This window comes from Brachypodium distachyon, chromosome 3 (assembly GCF_000005505.3).
Source record: "Brachypodium distachyon strain Bd21 chromosome 3, Brachypodium_distachyon_v3.0, whole genome shotgun sequence".
Lineage (NCBI taxonomy): Eukaryota > Viridiplantae > Streptophyta > Magnoliopsida > Poales > Poaceae > Brachypodium > Brachypodium distachyon.
The window spans coordinates 37,424,639-37,447,158 of record NC_016133.3 but is presented as its reverse complement, the minus strand read 5'-3'; the positions used below and the strand labels follow the sequence as shown (position 1 = coordinate 37,447,158).

At 45.6% G+C, this 22,520-nt stretch overlaps 2 protein-coding genes across 2 annotated transcripts; one reads left to right on the top strand and one right to left on the bottom strand.

Annotated features, from left to right (window-relative positions):
• Positions 1-7,601: 7,601 nt before the first annotated feature.
• Positions 7,602-10,508, top strand: LOC100833414. The gene is made up of 3 exons (XM_003574408.4): positions 7,602-7,919; positions 9,513-9,593; positions 9,900-10,508. Exons 1-3 carry the CDS (start codon positions 7,752-7,754, stop codon positions 10,248-10,250), a joined length of 600 nt encoding a protein of 199 aa, XP_003574456.1. The 5' UTR covers positions 7,602-7,751; the 3' UTR covers positions 10,251-10,508.
• A 284-nt stretch (positions 10,509-10,792) lies between these two features.
• Positions 10,793-17,071, bottom strand: LOC100833100 (ABC transporter A family member 2). The gene is made up of 16 exons (XM_003574407.4): positions 16,592-17,071; positions 14,839-15,070; positions 14,459-14,628; positions 14,189-14,374; positions 13,927-14,022; positions 13,639-13,839; positions 13,393-13,552; positions 13,077-13,303; positions 12,876-12,993; positions 12,715-12,791; positions 12,541-12,630; positions 12,308-12,451; positions 11,909-12,223; positions 11,747-11,827; positions 11,495-11,671; positions 10,793-11,305 (listed from the first exon to the last, which is right to left on the bottom strand). Exons 1-16 carry the CDS (start codon positions 16,958-16,960, stop codon positions 11,051-11,053), a joined length of 2,898 nt encoding a protein of 965 aa, XP_003574455.1. The 5' UTR covers positions 16,961-17,071; the 3' UTR covers positions 10,793-11,050.
• Between the last annotated feature and the right edge of the window lie 5,449 nt (positions 17,072-22,520).

Here is a 22,520-nt window from a genome sequence, read left to right as displayed (position 1 = left end):
ATCTTAACATGGGTTGTGCAATACTGCAATCTTTTTCTTTCAGTAGGCAAGACATAAGAAATTTCTAAAAAGTAGTACCCGAAATCTCTTGGATTTGGAGGAATACTTTTGTACTGCAGACAATCTCCTTTCCTTATTTTGACACAATATACCATGACGTGCAATAACTACATCTAAATTTGTCTGATATGTTAAGATCATGATATGCAACGGTCGTAGCTAAATTCGGTTCAGAACCTACCATGGATAGGATAGGCTACACAAACGCAGACTTTTTCTTCTACTCCCTCCGTCCGGTTTTAAGAGGCTCGTTTGTTTTTTCGCGCGTACCAAGAGCGCAGCTGCAGACGAAAATGCCCTCGCGCGCGGGCCCGCGTGGGATCGGTCGATGGGACGCAATCTTTGGCGGCCAATTGAGACGAGAGGAAAATCCGCCCACACGCACGCATGCGGCCATATTTAAATCCCGTGCATGAGGAAGAGAAGAACCGCCACTTCGGAAAGGTAGCATAAATCAATTCAAGTAAGCATGCACGAGTGCAGTACGGAGGGGCATTTTGGTCTTGCAACTGCCGCAAGTGCAAATGCGCCTGCTAAATCTGGATGAAACCGTTCAAAATTTACGCCCCCTAAAACCAGACGGAGGGAGTAGATAACAGCATGGAGGCGGCTTGTGATGACTCATTTAGCAGCTGTGAACATTTTCTGGTTGTTGCTAATTCACATGGTCCAAGGTAATTGCGCTGCGACGATCGTGCTTACAAGGATCAGGATGGCCGGGCCAGCTTCAGGTCCCATTTCAACCGTACGATTGTTCTCCTTGGATAAGAGATACCGAGTACATCATTATTACTGTACTCCCTTCGTCTCATAATTGTTGTCTCAAATTTGTCAAAAAAAATAGATGTATCTATTCATAAAAAACGTCTATACATGTAATATTTCGATAAGAATTGTGAAATGGAAAGAGTACATGTACCAGACTAGAATTTCTGAAACAATTAATTCTGCAGGTGACACAGTCAGATTATCATCTTAATTTGGATCCTGTGCACCGTCAGATTGTTGCAGACATGGACGCGAACTGAAGACCATATCAGACCAGAAACACAAGCCAAGAGTGCTGCAAGTATTTCAGAGTCACAAGCAAACAATACACCAAATGAGTCACAAGCTGTTCCTGGCAAGGCTAATGAGAAAAGGAATACTTTCAAAAGCAGCCATGAGAGCAGCAGCTGCTGGAGAATTCGCAAGTTTTCACAGGTGGGGTAATTCATAGGCTTAATTTTTACTTCCGTAATACTGCAGGCGTTTGTGTTAGGACGTTGCCGAATTGAAGGCAGTTATAGAGTGAATTACAGCAGAAGATAGTTGCTAATGTATAACAAGATCGTGGGTGCAAAAGTTCAAAGTCCCAAAGCACACCAAGTTACTAATGTAAAGCACTCGTCCAGTAAGTACCGCGTAGATATACCGTGCGTGACCTAAGACTAAGTCAAAGATAAAGGCACCATTCGGAGCTCATCAATCACTGATCCCCTGCCGTGTTCCATGCCAACAAATTGGACAAGGCTCTCCTGGTAAAGCAAGTGGCGCACAAAGTCAGACAACGGAAAAGGAGAGGTCCCCTGATCTGCTGGTACAAATCCATCAACGGCCACCGTCTCAAGGGAGTTGGTGGCAGGGTCGTGGACGTAGGCTTCATGCGCCGTGGTCACAAGCAGCAGCTTCCTGCTGGCCGCCTGCGTGTCTTGTTCGCTGCCGAGGTAGCAGACTGGAAGCACGACAAGCCAGGGCCTGGTCAGCTGCTGCTGCTTGGCGACCTCTTCTGTCAGGCTGATGCTGTAGTCCATGGACCACGTTCCGGCCTCGCAGTCCTGCAGTCTCCAAATCTCCAGCAGCCTGTTGCCGACGTCGTTGCGGCGTCGCACGTCGCGCACGATGCAGAGGCCCCCGTCGAGCTCCACCAGGGCTCTTCCGGCCGGCATCACCACGAATTCTTGGACGCTGCCGGGTGTGGTTCGACCGAGTAGCTTGATTCGCCCGCGGCTGATGTCGCGGCACACGATCGGGACGTCGACGTCGGAGGCGGAGAAGAGAGGCTGCGGGAGCTGGCGGAAGCACTCGTCGGCGAGCGAGAAAGAGAGGATCACGTGGGGCTCGTTGTACACGCTGAAGCTGGTCCTGCATATCCAGTGGAGGCGCCCGTCCGCGATCACCGGGTCGACGTCCCTGTCGACGAAAATACCAGCCATGGCATCGTCGTCTTTGATCACGGAGATCTGATGACCGGCGGCGGCAGCAGAGGCGGCGGGCGGTCTCCAGATCCCGATCCCGCCGGCGGCACCCACGGTGAGCACGTGGCACTGCGATCCCCGACGGGGGTCGACCATCAGATTAACCACCTTGTAGTCTCCGGTCTGGGAGTCGAAACCGATCCCTGCGCTGTTGAACCGAGGATGCCTCCCTCGTAGCAGCGGGAGACGCACGACGCCGCCGGTGGAAGGGTTGCACACGGAGTAGGCTCCCTCGCAGTTTTCGGCGAGGAAGACGCCGCGGCAGGGCTTGGTGCCGATGACCCTGGAGCAGTCACTGCACCGCAACCAGAACGGCAACGGCGTGCTGCAGGATCGCGGCGCCCTCGGAACGAAAGCCAGCCTTGCTGCCTTTGAGGCGCGCAGCAGGTGCCGCTCTTTGAAGCTGCCCGATGTGATCTCGGCGTCCCAACAAGGGCATACGCAACGGAACCTCGCGAGTGACCTCGCCGGCAGCCGCAGCAGAACCTCCGTGACTAGATCGTCCGGCAACTCCGGAACTGTTGATGCCTTTGGCTGGCCGTGTATGGCGGGCTGGCGGCACGGACAAGTTAGGGAATAGGGAGTAGGGACAGGGTACGTACGGAACTAAGGAAGAAGGCCCTAAACTATCGAGAGCACCGGAATTAAGTGATTGTTTCGTTGGTGTGCAATCTTGTCCTGCTAAATTTTGGTTTGTTGCCAAAAAATGTGATCTCCGGTTGTTTTGTTGCCAAAAAAATCGGTTGCCTGTGTTCTTGTGGTCCCTCTTCGGGCAACTCCAACGGCAAGATCCATTTGGACCGGACCGGTATGTTCGGAGCGAAACGGATAAAACACGCCTCCGGCGAAGCGACCCATTTTCACTTGTGCCGGATTTTGGGAAATGGGTCGGGACGGACAATATCTTTACACTGCATTTGTCATATCTTTGCTCATTTTTCCTCCCGTGACCTGCATATCTATGAGACTATGACCAATAAAACAGACCAAATGATTGGTCTTGTTGGGCACACTGCCCGATTCGACTGGAACTGTTTTCTCTCTGGCTGTGACCCAAACGGACCAAACGTTTGAACAGAGTGGAGTTGCCTTTCGTCTGCTTCATTTGACCGTCCTCACCCCCACCCCCAAGAGCTTTTTCTCTTCCTCGTGATCGACCGCGGAGCTGTTTCTCTTGTGTTCTCGTGGATAGAAATAGTACCAGTAGAACAGAGTGGAGTCCACAAGAACACAACAGAAATAGTAAAACAGAGCATTTAAACCCTAGTAGGCTACAAATTAAGGCCAGGGTAGAACAACAGAGAAAGAAAACTCAGTGATAAGTTCAGAACAATACTCAAAACAATTACGCTAGAAATGGCAGGAAAATCCAGTTGAACAATTACTGCATCGATCACCTGACTGTTCGATTGAAACTCCAGTGATTAGTGAAGTATATAAGAGATGTCATAGTTAAGGTGTCGTACGTTAAGCATAGGTATTGCATGTACCATTGACCGCAAAACCAGAGTCGCTTCATTGAAACAGAGCAGCTCTGGGCAACTGCACGCGGTTAAAACTGGAGACCATTGTATCACACAAGCAAATAGAGGATCCATATCAAACCGAGAAGTCAGTAATTTCAAGCATCACGTAAGCACAAGAACGCAATGGAAATAGTAGCAGAACAGAGCATTTAAGCCCTGGAAGGCTACAAATTAAGGCCAGGGCGTCATCAAAAACAAAAACAAATTAAGGCCAGGGTAGAACAACAGAAAAATAAAACTCAGCGATAAGTTCAGAACAATACTCAAAACGACTACGCTAGAAATGGCAGGAGAATCCAGTTGAACAATCACTGCATCGATCACCTGACCGTTCGATTGTTATTTCTAGAACAGAACATTACTCACTTCTCGCATCACATAGCACTAGCAGTTAAGCAGAACAGAAGAAACTCAAAACGATCTAGTAGTAGCTTGCAACACAAAACGATGGGATTAGCAGTAGTCCCTCTTCTCCTCAGCCAAGACTAGATAGATATGGATCGGCCCGTTCAAACCGCAAGCGGCCCCACGATGTCATAGTTGTACCTCACAAACTTCTCGCCGACGGTGCCGCGGTACGTCGTCCTCCGGTGCTCCCACACAGCCTCCGCGACGGCCACCGGAGGGAACTCCGTGCAGGACAGGCGGGGGACGTGGCTGCAGTCGTAGAGCGGGCAGCGGACGTAGTAGCCCTCCCGGTAGCTGAAGTGCGTGAGCTCCACGTAGCATACCTCGCCGCCGGACGCCGCGACGCCGTGCGGATCGGCGAGGGGAAGCTGGACGGGCAGGTAGGTCCAGGCGTCGCCCTTGGCCTCGAGGGTGGCCACGGTGCAGTAGGCGTGGAGCGGGTCGCCCCAGCGGCCGTTGAGCTCCCCGCAGGCCACGGAGATGTTGCGCAGGCAGGAGCGGGCTTCGCAGAGCGGGTGCAGGCAGACGGAGCGCATGTCGGCGACCGGGTAGGAGCGGTCGACGGTGCGGGTGGCCGCGTCGTACGGGTAGACCGCACAGGTGGCGTGCGTGAGCTGGAAGCAGTCGTCGGAGACGCGGGCGCGCGCGGGGGACGCCAGGGAGGAGAGCGCCGCCAGAGCGGCCAGGGGCGGCGGGAGGAAGGGGACGGCGAGCAGCAGGGGCAGCGCGCGTGTGAGGCCGACCAGGGCCGCCGCTGGTGCTCGCCTGGTGCAGGTGCAGGTGCAGACGCAGCGCGGCGCCTGCACGTTGGTCGGCGGGCGCGTGGTGGGGACTGCGACGTCATGGGGAGGCAACGCGGCGGCGTCCACTTCGCTCGCCGTCACGGAGGCGGAGGCGGAGGCGGAGGCGGAGACGTTGTCGAGGCGGCGCAGCGGGGAGCCCTCGGAGTACGGGGTGAGCGGTGGCGATGGCGCGTGCCCCATGCCCGTGGACGGTATGCCGGTATCCATGGCGGCACGGAGGAAGGCGCGCGGTGGGACTGGGACGGCGTCGTTGGTGGCGCGGCGGGGGTGCTCGACGGTGGTGATGTGGAGGAGGACGAGGAGCACGAGCGCGAGACAGGTGAAGCGGCGCAAAGCCGCAGCCATGGCCATGGTTTTGATGGGATTGGGGTTTTGGAGCTCGTCTCCTTCTGGAGTTGTGGGAGAAGAAGGCAACGCCTGTGTTGTTGCTTTACACCAGCCCTACGAGAAGGGGGCGTGGATGGGCTGGCCTGGGATGCTCGCCGTAGATCCAAGTGTTTGCTTTGCACCGTTTTTTGAGAAGCATGTTTGCTTTGCACCGTGATGAGGCCGAAATGACGCTGTTGCCCTGCCCCTCACCTGGCTGCTCCCGCACGACGCTTGTCGTCATGCGTCGTACCTATAGGTTTCGTAGCAACCAAGTCGCACTGGGACTGGGAGCGTGTATAGATGATAAGATCAGATCCCCAATAATTATCGATGTACAAAAAAACTAATTCACACGTCTAATGTAAATAAAAACTTGCATTGAACTAATAAGCCGGCCGCTGCATTTTGTTGCGAGCAATTATCGGAATACTGGTACAGTGCAAGGACAGGCAGAAGTTTCGAGTGCATCCATGGCTGTAAACCGTACATCCGTGGCCCGTGGGTGGGCATCCACTCCCAAGCCTGGCGACTGGCGTCAGCAGGGTGTGATCAGGATCGGTTCGGTCAAGCTGCAGCTGGCGCGCCAGGTTTTGCAGGCCGCAGCAACAGCAGCAGCAGGGTGTTCTTCCCTTCCTGCTGTACCGATCGACGACCAAAGCACACCCGTCTGGCGGTTTCTGCTTTCTATCGCTTCTGCACCTGGCACAGGCACCGAAAGCGACACCGAGGATATTTGGAGTGGTGGAATTTTCGAAATTCGAATTACGGCACCTTTCCTTTCTTTTTTGCAAGGGCCGTAGCAGCATGCTGATTGCTGAAGAGCACTGGATGCGTGCGTGTCTCTTACCAACCAGGATGTAACTTGCAAATGATTTAATAGCGAATTGGAAAACAATTATTTAATAGTTAATTCGAAGAAATGATTTTCTTTTTTGATATTTAATAGTACAATCTATGTCATGATCCAATCCAGCATCATCAGGGGAACGGGGGAGGAGGCTCATTTCCTTCCTGTTCTTCTTTTATAGATCCATCTAGTGGCTTGTCTTCATGCTCACTAAGCTGGACTTGAGCTCCGGTTCCGTCGATGCCTCGATGGGATCCCTCTCTATGCTCAGCTCCAGACCAGGATGATGTCAAGGCGACCAGCGGCGAAGAAGACCCACTGCTTGGAACTTGTGCCATCTCCGAGTTCTCCTCCATAGTTGCGCCTTGGTGCGACATGCACTGCCCTATTCTTCATCTCTCATCTTTCTACAATATATCCCGTTGTAGAAGTCGGTGACATGCTTCAATGTACATTTGCTACCTATGAATCCATGTTTCAATGTGTTGCTTGTATACCTTACGGCTTGGCTAGGTTAGGTTGGATCCAAGCCATGATTGCATTTTAATTTTTGGGCTTTGGGTCTCCTATGCATCTTCGTTGTTGTTCAACTTCAGTGGTGGTTTTTTTGATGAGCCACTATGCAGGTCCACTTCAACCTCCTTTTGTGGAGCTCCCCTCTAAACACAAACCGAGAGAATCGAGACAACCAGACAAATCAAATTCACCAATGGCTCGGAAGTCCGTGGAGGTTAGGTAGTCTAGAATGAGAAGAAATGCTAACTCTTTTCTTTTTCTTTTTTTAACTCCAACTCTCTTGGAGTCTTGGTTACTCCCTTGATCAAATGATACTTTGACCATAAGTTACATCAATAAGATGTGAATTGTCTTATGAAAATTATATTATCGGAAATTTTTGTGAATATGAGTTGGTTGATATAGTCTTTTTAAACTCAACCCAGTGATATAAATTTTACAAACTACATAATCATTGATCTAATTAGTAGTCGAAGTTGAATCTCAGAACACATAGAAAGATTATTATTTTGCTAGAAAAAAACTCTCCTGCCTCCGATTAGAGAAAACATGTCCAAATTACGGAAAACTCTGTCTCTTGCCTCCGATTAGAGAAATCATGTCAGGCCTACGTCATTGACGGGACAATCCACACACACAATGCCCACGCAGGAACATTACTTCGTCTCGTGGTTGCTTCCGCCGCTATCGCGCGCGGCATCAACCTCCGATCCTAACCGTCCGTTGCTAACGACTGCTCTCCCTCCAAAAAGGCCCCACACGCCAGAGGCCCAACCCCTCACAGTCGACACACACGAGCGCGCGATGGAACGGCTAAATAAGATTACAGTATACGCCTCTTCACGTCGTCCACGCCTCGTGACCTCCTCGTCGTCTTCCTCGCGTGGATTCCCCTCGACGGCTCGACCGTCCCGAATCCGAGGGTTCGGAGCACGAATCCGACCGGATTCGATCGAATCGGCGGGGGCTGGGAGAGAGGGGGTGCATGGCCGGGAGGAAACGGAAGGCGGAGGCGGCGCGGGTGCTGGAGGATGAGGCCGACCGGCCGCTCTACAGCGCCTTCCGCGGCGCCGCCAACTCGCTGTCTCAGATGCACGCGCTCGCCGGGGTACACCAGCGGCTCTCCTTCCACGCCGGCGAGCGCCACGCCATGGTACAGCCTCCCCCCCCCCCCCCCCCCCTCCCGCTCCGATTTATCAGTCCTCGTTCTACTCCCCTGCTCGTGTATCCCCTTGTGAGTGATTAGGTCGAGTTCCATTCCATGGTTGATCGGTGAGTCCATTTGGAGCTTGATTCGGTTTTGCGGGCATTTATGTGAAGGATTTCGCCTTTTTGTTTTAATGAGCTCTGTATATATGTGTGGAGATGCAGAGTCTGTCCTGAACTGTACTGTGTGTGTCTCTACTCTCTAGATAGTTTGGCTTATCACTACTCGTTACGCCGGGCCAACAATTGTTCCTTGATCATGCAACTTCTGGATGACTCGATTCATCACTAGTTTATGCCTAAACCTCAAATGCCTCTCTAGAGAACTGGATTGTGCTCATAATGCTAGAGGGAGATGGAAATGTAGAATTTGGATGGGAGTCAATGGGCAAGAAAAGGGAGAAGACTTCGGACAGGTTTTCTGCCACTCCAGCGTTAAGGATCACCCTTCTCAAGTTTACTTTAGCTTGTTGAAGTGTTGAGTGATAGAAAATTATACCGGTAGGTGCAGGATGCTTCTTCCAGTATTTGAAGGATAAATACAAAAAATAAATAAACCAAGGCATCTTGATCTTACTGCGTTATACACTGCATGTTTTGGGATTAAAGTTTAGCAGAAAGTATCGATCTGTGACGATGATGGATGTTGATATTGTTGTACTTGTATTGCTACTTATTTGTGTCTTAGCTTGCAATCTTAATTTAATTGCACGATATTGTGCATGTTCACAATCCTCTCTTACATGTGTGAAGAACTTATGTGAGAGGTACTCCCTCCGTTCCATAATTCTTGTCTCAAATTTGCCCCAAAATGGATGTATCTATTTCTAAAAAGCGTCTAGATACATGTAATATTTCGACAAGAATTATGGAACGGAGGGAGTAGCACTTATCATCGAGATATTGAAATGTCAGTTAAGAATCAGGTGACTTTCAGGCTACAATGGGTCACTGACTCCCGTCACTCGAGGATAAAAGTGTCAATCTCGTCTGTCATGCAGTGAGCTCTTTCAGTTTGTACTCTGGTGACCTCCACTGTGGGTTGCAGCAACATTCTTTATACTCTACCTGTTTTCTTATTTTTTTGAAGTACAGGGGCAGAAGGGCAGAGAGCTACCTGTTAGATTAAAGAAACAAGAGTTGTTAAACAGTTGCAGCACAACTTTATATTCTTTTTTAATAGGAGCTTAGTCTTTGGAGATCCCGTTGTTTCATTCTTCATGCCTAATTACTTATAGAAAGCTGGAGTGATGTTGATGCATAACAAATTCTTTAATTTGCTGTGCCATCTGGCTCTTGTATTTGTATAGTTCATATACCATTTATTTACTAGTTATAAATAGACAAACATACCATTTAGCTACTTAAAGGTGGTCGCACATCAGTTCTCCGTGCATTAAGACACCTGTTGTTGTAACAATGTACTCTTCCCAGTTGCTTATAGTGAAGGTTTACATTGCTTCTGGTGCTAATTTTTAGATTCATGTGTTTATTTAGTGTTCTTTGTGGTAATATTGCGCAGTCATTTTGATTAACGCAGGAAATGCTCTACAAATGGATCTTGCGACAGGATGAAAATGGCCTGAGGATCACAGTTTCTGACGTAGTTTCCCACATCGAGGTCCACCCTTCTCTTTTCAGACATTATACTCTGGTTGCAACATTTTTTTTTAAATGCTAAGGTTACCAGGTTACTCTCTAGTGTGCTAATTACTAACCACTCACCACCCAAGTATGCTCCAACGTTATTCTCTCCGCAATTAATAACCACTGAATACCCAGGATGCTCGTACTTGCATATTTGTGGTGCCATTCACTGAATATCTTTGCTCAAGCTATGCCATACGGTCATTAGGAACATTTTATCAGATTGACTAAGTGATGTCGTAACGCCCTTAACCATCTTATGGATTGTTCTTACGTGTAGCATGAGATTGAGTATGGAGGTGAGGACCCATTGGTGTCACCTAGATCACAATGTACAGTTCAGAGTTTTCAAGCATCAATGCACATCCCCAACACAAGCAACCAGCAAGCATCACCCAGCTTACTTGCACAAGCAATCCCAGGATTGCAACCCAAGAACTCAATGGTCTTTTGCAGTGCACTATCCAGCCCTGTCCGGCAGAGCCTGCAACCATACCATTTACAGCAAGACAGTGGCACAGGACACTCTGCAGATGGTATTCTTTGTACAGGAACCCATGAGTCGAACTCTGCAGCATCGAATGATTCATTCATGGATATGCATTCTGATAACCCAGCTCATGAGTCCTGATGAGCAATTTGTTGTCTACCTCCAAGAACCTTAAGCATGAAACTTGCAGTACAGAAATGGCGTCACTGTGATTAGGGATGTAATTTGATCAATGCCCCAATTTCACTTCTGTATTAAATGTGTTGCAATGTGTGACTATTTATTACTTCTGATGCTATAACCTGCATATATGTATACTTTGTGTAAGTATTAGTTTCAGGTTGAATAATATGTAGTAATTGATAAAGCAGTTTCAGGCGGTGGTTGAGAAACTCAAAAGGCATAAGGTAGCACCTTATTCTGTTCAGCGCAGACAATAATGATAATTGCACACCCATACGTTGTTATTGGTTTACAATATATTGGTGAAGGCAATGGATAAATTTAGATGATCGTGGTGTTATTATTAGAAAATCAGAAATGTGTGACATGTGTTATACTCCGTCTGATCCTAAATTATTGCCGTTGTTTTAGTTCAAATTTGATGTCAACTGTAAATTAAGGATATAATTTTTACGTCTACATATCTATAGACCAACCAGGTCAGATTTCGGGATAGTGAATTATTAAGAAAATAACCATTGTTGGAATCCTTACCCAACAAATTGAATCACTGTAACATGCCTGTCATACATGTGTAGTCAAACTTTCCACAAACCATAAAAATGTCATCCTGTTGTAGCTATCAGCAAGCCCTTCTTTACCACTATGCATAATAACACAATGTTCTTCTCCAAACGTAATATGTACTAGCAGCATTCTACATTTATAATCACTCCTGAGATAATTTACATGAAAAATGACCAAATTCTATATCGAGCTCATCTTGTTGTTGGGACCTGGTTTGGGTCGATGATGTACCCTACTGGGCCACCACGCCCCCTAGAGGCCCTACGAGACAGCGAAGGGGGCCTCCCCAGCTCAACATTAGCCGGCACAGGGGTTTCGTCAGAGTGGCCAGAAATGCAGAGTGATCCGTTGTCATCCTGATCCCAGTATACTTCAACCATGACGCCTCTTGGGTGCTCATCTGTCTCAGTTCCAGGAATGCCAACAAAACGAGCCCCCTTTGGTATCTGCGTTGTCAAAGAAATATGTAATGTTGGTGAAACCCTGGAGAGGTTCAGAATGCTCTGAAGGGGTCTCCTCAAATGCAAAATTGCGAGCTAATACTGGATGGCTGCTATCTCCATCTCTGAGAAGTTATCTCTCATGTACAGAAATGCGGTAGTGTTCTTAGAATTAATGAGGGCAAACCGGCAAACCTGAATTGATGCTCCAGATGACAGGTTCAGAGTCACCAGTGTCCCTTCGGCAGTAGAGCTCTCCAGCTCGGCTTGCTTGGCAATGTTCAGGAAGACTTCTTCAAGTGTCGTGAGACCAAGTTGAATGTCTGATATCCCGAATTCCCTTTCCCTGTCTTGAAGTTCCCCAAAGAATCTCTATATGACAGAAAGTATTCGAGTCATAAATTTAACAAATGATATATGCCATAATTTTGGTTGGCAAGGTATTACCGTCAGAAGCGGTTCTTTCTGATGAGGGATGACAAACGTTAAGAATGTCCTGCTCTCCTCTTTGGGGTCCACATCAAGCCTCTGTTTTCAAAAGACATGTGATCTATATTTCCAAATAACAAGATAAGGCAATTCTGAATGGTTTAATGATGGGACACATACTTCCTTGAAGAACCATTTGACAGATTCTATGTTAGGATTGACGGGGGCCTCAGTATTACTGTTGATGTTAGGGCTCTGTGTGTGACCATTTCCAGTGAAATTCACATTAGCGATATATCCAGTTCCAAATTTTGACTTCAGCCTTATTGATGTCCCAATGCACCGCAATTTCCCCTTTGCCATGATAGCTATTCGGTCACTTAGAATGTCAGCTTCCTCCATTGAATGGGTGGTCAAGACAATAGCTCTTCCTTTCTTTGCCTCCTCTATGATGTCCCAGACGTGCCTCCTTGTTATTGGATCCATGCCGGTTGTCTGTGTAAGACATACATGGTTACATCAACATGCCCCAACAAATATATAGCAAGCTAGCTGATTTTAAATTTGAATGATCCCTACCGGTTCATCAAGAAAGACCAGCTTTGGGTCACCAATTAGAGCAATTGCAACACTTAACCGACGTTTCATTCCTCCACTATAGCTGCCTGCTCTAACATTAGCTGCCTGGCTTAGCTTCACTTGGGCTAATGACTGCTCTGCTACCTGCATTGGATGAAAAGAGGAAATTTGATATGCAGATCCATGAAGAGTTTGTGAGAGTACATGTCAATAGAATTTTTTGTGAAACATACCAACTTGATTGTTGATGGAGGCAACCCCTTGATGCTGGCAAACAACTCCATGTGCTCCTTAGCTGTCAATGCATCCCACAGGATGTCGAACTGCCAAGCAATAACACACATATTTATCTTCCTTTAAAATGCAACTACACTTGCATGAGTAATACGAGAATGTTTAGAACCAACCTGCGGACAGACTCCAATCATTCTGCGAATGTTCGACATACCCGCCGTGCTTCGAACGGAATGACCATAAATCAATGCTGTGAAATATCCAAAGTGGCTTGTTAGCATGTCCGAAGTTATCAAACATATCATGAAATGTTGTTTTAGTGAATGATACTGACCATCACCGCCTGTAATAGGTGTGATCCCAGTCAGGCAACTGATTGTGGTTGTTTTACCAGCTCCATTGGGCCCAAGAAGGCAAAACAGCTGGTCCTTTTCAAGGTTCACCCACAAGCCCTGGACATATTTATTAGGTGGTTAATAATCAAAAGAAGCAAAGCTTGTTTAGTTTTTATGCTACAAGAGTACTGAGAACTCACTTTGACAGAATGAAATGGCTTTGTTGTTCTGCATTTGCAGCAACCCATACTAAAACTTCCTGGATATGTTTTCCGCAAACCACGTACTTGAACTGCAATGCCAGGATCTACCTCATTGCTTGCAGCTTGTCCTTTTACCAGGTTTTGCTCAGTAAGAACATCCTCATCAGTAGGGGTAGCATCATCTGCCGAGCGGTTCGAACCAAAAAAGCTACAAAGGCCTCCCTCTGCAATGTGCCATTCAAATTAATGAGCCATGTTAGACAGTACAGAGAAAACAAGGTGAAGAAGTACTGAACACTTAGAAAACTCTGACCTTGCATCTTGCCTCCGCCTTTCCCTGTCCAGTATGAAGGCATCAAAAAGTAGAACACGGACTTTCTAACACCATTGACATTTGGAATTATGTTATCAAAGTAGATCGCCAGGATAAACCACACGAAAAATGTGGAGATGAGCCATTTGTAGATGTCATCCTGTCAGGTGTTCGCAAAAGTCAGATCTTGAAGTTGCAGGAGAAATGAAAGAATATACTGCCTAAAGAGAAATGTTTTGTACATACAACTGTAATAACGCAGTCCGTCTCAAAAGATTGGCATGTTCCCCGCTGATTCCAGCTAATACCTTTGTCTTCAGGAGTGGCTGTTGCCTTACCTAGAATATTGAGGGCTTGGGCAAAAACATTAGGAGGAAAGAGGGACCATATTGTCCGGTAGTACTTCTGATAGGAAGTCGAGTATGGGAACCCGAAGGTTGTGACAAGCTGCACAGGGAAGTGGTAAAGGGGTTTGTATATTTTCTGGCAACTTGAAGTACTGGATCTGTGACATGATTATTAAGCAAACTTTACCTGTGTTAAAAAGCCAATGATGAATATTGCAAATCCAACGGTTGTAGCTGATGCTGCTTTCGTTACAAACGTGGATATCATGAAAGCAAAACTGAGCTGCAGAAAACACCATGATATGAGCACATCATTTTAAGAAAAAAAAAGGATTAAACATTGTTTGTAGACTCTGATAGAGAGCAAATGTATAAACTCCAGAGGATGATTTTATCTAAATTTAACACTTCAAACAAACACAAGCAATAGAAGTGCACATAAAGCTTACCATGTTCAGTTGGAAGAGAAAGAATAGGAGGAATAAGATTCCGAAGTTATTGTTCAGGAAGAAGTCAAACTGGAACATCATCCCAAAGAGCACAGTGAAAAGTGCTGAAAGTAATGTAAGAAAGGCCTCCCACGTAAGCCAAGATAGCCAATAAGATGATTCATAGAGCCCCATGATAGACATAGCCTGTCATGTCAAGCATAGAAACGTAAATCTCTTGTCTTAAAAAAGATACATAAAGCGTTGGTATATGGTGGGATAGGCTAGAACCTGACGAAGCTTAAGTTCTTTCTCTGTCACCAAGGCACTAATTTGGAAAACAAATCCAAACATTGCAATGGCAAGGAAGAAAGTCGGCCCTGCCTGGGCAATAGTAGAGAAGGTCTCGGTGGCTGGGTGCGCAAATTCCTTGAATCCCACAGTCCAGCTAAAATTTGGATCTGTCAGTCATGAAATATTACGGTTATTTTCCGAGCACTACTATCAAACCGAAGCAAACAATATGCATCTAACATTTATTTATGCAGCACATGTTAGATACTCTGAAACATATGGTTGAAAACATGGAAGAAATATAATGTGAATGTAAAAGTGGTGCTAATTACTACTCCTTAAAAATACTCCTTAAAATATCATGGAAGCAGAAATACCTCCAATAATCAGCCTTGCCATTTCCCTCTCAGCTGCAACTTGAAGCGGTATCTGAAACTTGAAGGTGGGGTCCTCATATGTTCCTCTCCGAGCTACAGGGGTGGAGTTTGTCTGAATACCATAAGTCAACTGAGTGGCATTTATATCTTGAAAATGTAAAGCGCCAGGGCAGCGCATTGGGTTTTCAAAAAGCCAAGCATCAACTTCATCTGGAGTCCCAAAACCTAAGACCTGAAAAACAAACCATGAAACAATTAGACAACATGTATTGTTGCATGTCAAGTAATAATTTTTTTTCCAAACCGAAGTCCGAAGGAGTAGGACTCAATCCATTAATTAAGAAGAATAGAGTTGCCCAGTTAATTAACGGAAAACCGGGCAAAAACCGTAACAAACGTCCATAGCGCCGTCATGGAACATGACCGCACCAAGGACCACACTGGCCGACCTGGCGAGCCACACTCACTCAAATCAAGGGTGAACCTGCAAAGTTATTTTGAGTAGCATAGAAGAAACCTAAGCCACAGCTTCTGATGAGTGATATTGATTCATTAAGTTCAAATATTATCTCGAATACCATAATTTAATCAAGTTGGATACGAAGAATTAAAACAGTTTCAACAGATGAATTGAAGTAAACTATTTTCGACAACAGTGGACACAGAAAGGCTGGAGTCCCAACTAAATAATTTAATCCACACTATTCGGAAGGAACTTTTATACATCTGTTTCATTCAACACTTTTGCTCTATTAACAAGATGTTGAAATTTAGTGTTGGCAATAAGAAGTGCATAGTACTGGTTTGCAATAATCCAATACCATTTCTTTGATATCATCGTCTATTCTGTGCAAACCACATACGTCATCCCTAAAACCTATCAGTATATTTTTCGGTTACATTCCGATGTACATCCTCGCCGTCTTCATTTCCAAGAAAAGGCGTCTCGTAAGCCAGATCAGAAAATTAAGCATTTTCATGAAAATGACACCAAGAGTCACTTAGGACAAGCCAAAACCGAATTATATGTTCCAAGTGGACCCGCATGCACCCAAATCCAAACAAGATAGGCTTATTTTTCAACACAAACTTTGTGAACTCGCAAATTCTGCCATCTAAAGTGGGTTCCCACCGTTTTCGTTTGAGGGAAAGTAAGCCAGATGGAAGCAAATCACATACCGACATTGTCGACATCAAACCTTAAATGATGATCTAAGTTGAACGTCAAATCAGCCAATCTGCTTCAAAAGGCTTAAAGCGCATAGAAACAAAGGTGATTCCCCACAAGCACCGATCCAATCAAACCAGGTTCTTCTTAAAATAATAAGGGAACTAAAAGATCCATCTCTACTCAACAGTAAAACGATGGAAACGTTGAGCTCTTGGGATCAAGCCACGAATGCTATGGTTCTAAATAATTCGATTCCGAGTTCTCCTGACCACATCCAGCTCTTGGAATCAAATCACTTCCTGATCGAGCTCTTGAAACCATATGACCCCGTTTTTCTCTTCAGAAAACCGCAAGGGAAAACTTCGATCGTCCTCACCTAAAACCCAAAATCTTCACACAAAACGCGCGAGCAACCAACTGTACATCACCCAAACCGACCAATCCCACGCGGCAAGGTCAATTCACACACGCCGTGTTATTACGCCCAAAATCAAACTGAAAACTGAAAACAAAGAGAGAGAGAGAGAGAGAGAGAGAGAGAGAGAAAATAATTTTAAAAGGAAGAAGAATCGGAGCCCACACCTTGTCAGCGGGGATCGGCCGGCCGGGGTTATTGGTCCGGATGGCGTCGACGAGGCCGGCGACGCGGGCGCTGCCGCCGCCGCTCCAGAGGAAGTCGTAGCAGGGCGTCTTGACGAAGAACTTGTCCTCGCAGGGCGGGATGGGCGGCGCGACGAGCGCCTGCGGGTCGGGCACGTTCTGGTACGCGGTGGTGTAGGAGAAGCGGGAGCGGACGGCGCGGTCGATGCAGAAGATGAGGAAGATGAAGACGAGGGAGGAGAGCAGCTGCAGCGCCGAGGAGCGCCGGTGGCGCCACGCGAGCGCCGCGTTCTTGCGGAGCAGCGAGCGGTACTGCTGCCAGGCGAGCGCCGGCCCGCTGAGGAGCTCCATCGGAGGGAGGGAGGCGTGGCGTGGCGGAGGGATGGAGGGCGGGCTGGTCTCCGGTGAGTGGAAGGGGGAGGAGTCCGTGGTTTGGTTATTTATAAAGGGGGACACTTGAAAACGGCCGCCTGGAAGAAGGAAGACCGGAGGAACAGGAGAGGCAGGGGCTGCCCGCCGGTGTCCGCTTGCAGGGAGAGTCCCCTTTTCTTTTGTCAGCTTTCGATCGATGTGCAGCCCGGTGTACAGCTGGAATTCCGTGGACTACTGTATAACTTAGGAACAGTGGCAAATGTACACCAAAATTAATGAGGCGTACCTTCGCAGGATATCACGTATGTTCCGTGGGCCACAGTGACCTTGAAATTATGAGACAAACTCAAGTAGAAGTATCAAAGTTTTTTTTTTCTTCATATGTACATGTAAATGTGACCTGCATATCTTGAAATTTTATTTAAGAACAGTTCTATTGACGAGGTATGAAAAAAATATATGATAAACAACCATTGAGCGAGTACTGGTTAACTTGCATTCAACCACTCGGGCAATTGCTTGGGCGACCAAGGATCTCTCATTTTTCTGGCTTTCTAAAGTTTAAGATAGAGTCCTCCAACGTTTCAGAAACAACCTTTCAGGAATTTGATGGATGGAATAAAAAAATAGATTGCCCTTACCAATTGTACATGAAATCCAACTTTCATCTAGATGCAAATATTTTGGTCATCAATCAAAGTTTGGTCTTTCCTCAAAAAAAAAATCAAAGTTTGATCTTTGTTTGGATGGTTGCCAAATTTGGCAAGCCATGTCCATTAGCCAACTCTTGTTCAATTTTATGGTCAAAATTGGACAACTCATGAGCTAGCAAGACTATAACCAATTGTTTGGTAATCAACCAAATTTTTGGTAAGTCAAGTTTGGGATCAAACCAAACGTACCCTTGTACCAACTTTTGAGCATATCCTTGTACCAGTTTTGTGAAAGAACATTATTTCAGGACCTTGTTTATTAGGTGATGGTTATTATTTAATCCTGAGAACAATGGTTTCATGGTGCAACAACGCGAGTACGCGACTACATAGATAAAGTAGGATAGGTGCAAGAACATGACTACATGAGTTTATGTTTTTTAAAACTCGGTTGATTTTAATAACCAAGAGCAAAAAACGTGCTCTTACTTAAAGCTTAGCTAGAAGTTTTAGGATATCAATTTTGGTGGTGATTTTTGACTTGGTTTGAATTATTATTTTTATTTGGTTGGATATCAATTTTGTTGACTTAGGCATTTAAGAAGATGTTCTATTGGATTTCTTTTGAATTTTTAGATACATTTGTTGCGCTATCTTAGCATTTTTTTTAGAAAACAGAAGAATATCAAAATTTCCTAATGATATTGTAAGAGGTAAGCGCAAGAATTTAGAAAAATTAATATAAAAAATTCCTAATTATATCATCTAAATCATTGCTTCATTACGGCACAGTTTAGAAAGTTTGAAATTCTGCAGGATGCAAGTCGCGCGTGATTCCAATCGGAGAATATAATCATACTAGCAAGCCAGCTGGCTTATGCTCCGTTTGGCATTATGATGGATTACCATAATTTACTTTTCTTTATCCGCTTTTCACTATTTTGTGTTTGATAACCAACTTTTTTCTATTTTCGTGTGTATTTTTCATAACAAATTATAAAATAAATTCATCACAACAGTGTTTTGCAATGCCTAACCGAACGTCAGCCAACAAAGGCAACAAAGCACGACGAATCAAGACAACGTTGGAAGTTTGGAACCATGCATGGAATCGTCAACTGAACAGAGTTTGCGTAAAAACGTAGGAGTACTAGTCCAAAGTGAAATTACGCCTGCATTTTCTCGCTAACACGGTTTTACGTCGACGTTACGCTGCCATCAGCGCGATGAACGGGGGCGGGAGAATCCGCGTGAGCCGGCCGTGGAACTGGGCAAGCTTTGCAAATAGGTCCTCAGAGTGTGCGAATATCCCATTCCCGTAAGATCCAAAAAGGATCGCCTGAATTTGGGATCCACAGAGAACAGAAGGTGCGCACGTTGTACGCGTGGTCGCCTCGTGACTTTTCGTAACCACTTGCACAATGAGTTCTTGTTTTTATTTTTTTGGGAACGCATTGACTTGACAACGATTCCCAAGCAGATATATAGTTGAACGTGTTGAACCTGTGGCGATTCGACTGCATATGCTTGGAGGCGAAGAATTTTACGTTGTTATGATCAATTTCATGGAAGTTTCTTAATTACTCAGTTAACTAATTGGAGCTGACTTGACAACGAGCTGGATAGTCAGCTACGAACGATCTGTGATGACACGCTCTCGGCCATGTACAAGTCTACAGGGGATCACTTGCGTGATGTGTGAGTTTTAGTACGTAGGTCAGGCATGTATATCATGTTTTTTTAACATTGCATATGCAAACGCGCTATATCTTTGAACGGAAATCGGTAACACACGATGCATGCATGGTTAAATTAGTTATGTATAGGTCAATCATGACGTGAATGAGACGTGAGTTGAGTTTTCCTGAGGGTCAACGTGATCGGATGAATATATGTACTGTATATATAGCTAGTAGTATTGGAGTACGGTTTAGCCATAATGCAACACTATTCAAACTAAAATATGTCTAGATACATGTAATATTTCGATGAGAATTATGTAACGGAAAGAGTAGTAGTGTCAGCGAGTGTTCATCAAGCAATTGACCGCGGTTTCTCTCGACTGAATGAATGAATTTATATATGAATGCAGGTGTCCTTGTCTTAACTCATCATTTATCATTTAGTAATTCCGCACTTCTGTTGACCAAGCAAACCGTCGTGAGGCCATTCCCAAAACTTGTCGCTTAACACTGGAACCTAGGAGAAGCGTTGATGTGGCGTCATAGTTAATGAAGAAAAGGGATGAACTGGCTCTTGTGCAAACGACAACCCTTACCCTGTAATCCAAGGAGAACATTAACTCCCCTCGATCCTGTGCGGCGATTTTTCTCAATCCGCCACACAACTCGCCTCCTTCCTGTCACAGCCCACAAACTTGCCGCCGCATACTCCTGCCCCGACCACTTCCTCGCCACCCTCGTGTCCAATTAGCCGCTTCCCGCCACTACTCGCCGCCGGTGTACTCAGCGCCCCCTCCCAGCTCACCAGCCCCCCACATATTGGATACCTCGACAACGACCCCATGCTCAGTGCCTCAGGCCATGCCGACGAGGAAGCATAGACACATCTCGACCTGTGGAGGAGAGAAAGCTGTCAAAGGGCAGGAGCCTCTGCCGGGCAGGAGGCCAACATACCTTCAGGCATGTTCAGCATAAACAAAGGAATACATATGCTGCTGCAATTTCTTCAATTTGCGGCCAACCTCCTTCAATTTCTATCTTCCTCATGCTCAAAGCATCATCACATATTCATTTTTGTGTTTCCTGGATTCTATTGTTCCCATGAGTGCTAGATCTGGGGAGAGATGTTCAGATGTGAGGGAAGAGAGGCAGAGGAAGGCACCGGAAGAGATGTAGAAAAATCCAAACTGTAATTTATTACTTCGGTTGAGAAAAAGACTACGCGCTGGGTCATGCGTCCCGTCGAGTCGACGTGGCAGCCATGGGACGATCCGTAAGTGACAAGCGCCCGGGAGCGACCTGAGAACCTTTGCACCGTTGGTTTCACATATACTCACCCGTTTCTAAATACTTGTCGCTGTTTTAGTTAAAATTTGCACTAAAACAGCGACAAATATTTAGGAACGGAGGAAGTATGGAGTATACAAGTGTACGTACACCAACAGTTCTATCATACGGAGGTATATACCTCGGGCGATGACTTTCGACAAAACAAAAATCAGTGCATCGGGTGGGGTTTCTTTGGGGCTAAGCTAGCGTAAGCATCTCGGACCCAACATCGATCCCGTTCGCCGCGGATCAGGACAAAGGCATCACCAGCATTTGCTTCAAACAGCGGCAAGCTGCTGCCAGTATACTCGTAGTAAATAATTAAGCTCGAATCCTGCATGAGCTAATCCAGAGTAGATAATTAATCACCGGCCTAACCAGGAGAATGTGCCAGAGAGTGAGTCCAAATTTAAAACTTCCACATTTATTCGGCGTGGAGCTACTTCGGAAATAATTTACTCACTCTGATCCTAAATTGTTGTTATTGTTTTAGTTCAAAGTTTGTTTTATTTCAAATTTGAACTAAAACAATGACATGCTTTGGTAATCTACCGGGATGAGAAACTGGTTGTTTTCGGACCCCGTGAAACTACATTGTGTTTTAAATGATTTTTTGTTAATATATTACTCAACGCTAAACCGCGTTAGTTAATCTCCACATGTACGCAATCTTCCTTATGCGTGGATCATATCACTAAAGCTGACTTTTGATCTGAAGAAGCACTACCGGTATGGACGACTGTCGAATTAATAAATGAAGTGTGGCGATCTCAGCTAGCTAATTGCTAGTACTACTAGATATGTTAGCTAGGTCAACTCTACACTGGCCAAGAAACACCCCAGAAACTGAGCAGCAGCAGTGCAATTTGAATTCAGTACTTTTCGGATTATCTCTACTTCGTAGTTCGTACACAGATCCCAAATCGATCGTTTAACCGTCAAAGATGCAATACAACTGCTCCTGCTGATTTTCGTCGAAAACAGAAAGATACAATACAGCGCGTTCTATTATCTGTCTAGATCTTAGCTAGGAATACTAGTACTGTATGTACTATTCCATTTCCATCTGAAGTACTGCTCCTCATAATGTTCTTTTGACTTCTCCCTACGGTGTTCTTTTTACTGCTGGCTCCTCGCAATGTTGTACGGTTCTCTAAGAAGAGTAAGCGACGGAAAACTCGTGAGGTGACCAGACGGACGGACAAGTACACATGTATAAGGACCAAACTGAAAATTAAGGATCTTCGTTTTGGACATGTCCGTAAATAGCTAGCACACCAATTAAGGTTTACATGCAAAGTTTTAGCTACTCAACCTTTCCCTCTTAGGTAATATTTGGTGGAAATTAAAAGTTACGATGAAAACTTTGTATAAACCATAATGCTTAACAGTTTCCAAATTTCTAAAGAAGTTACAGTGTGTTGAGATAACGTCATGTAAACACGTACTCCATCTGTTCCATATTAAGTGATTTTTTATTAAATGTATCTGGCCGTTTTTAAGTATAGATACATTCATATTTGGACAAATTTGAGTCACTTAATATGAGACGGGGAAATAAAATTTTAAGTTCAAACTAACAACCAGTTTCTCATCCCGGTGTGAGCTATATTAATTGCTGAATTATTATTTTTCGTAATAGAGTTTGAGTTTAAACTTGAATTTTTTACATGATTTATTACAAATTGAAGGAGATCTTTGGAGTATTTACGACGCATGCTTTTGGGATTGTGATGTAAGGCTTCAGACATGCTCCCGGGGAGAATTTCCAACAGCAACGCATAATTAGTTGTATGTGTATTTCAGTTAAACCATAACATGTCTTGGTCTCCAAGCTTTACCATTTGCGTCCACTTGGGATGGAGGAGATAAGAT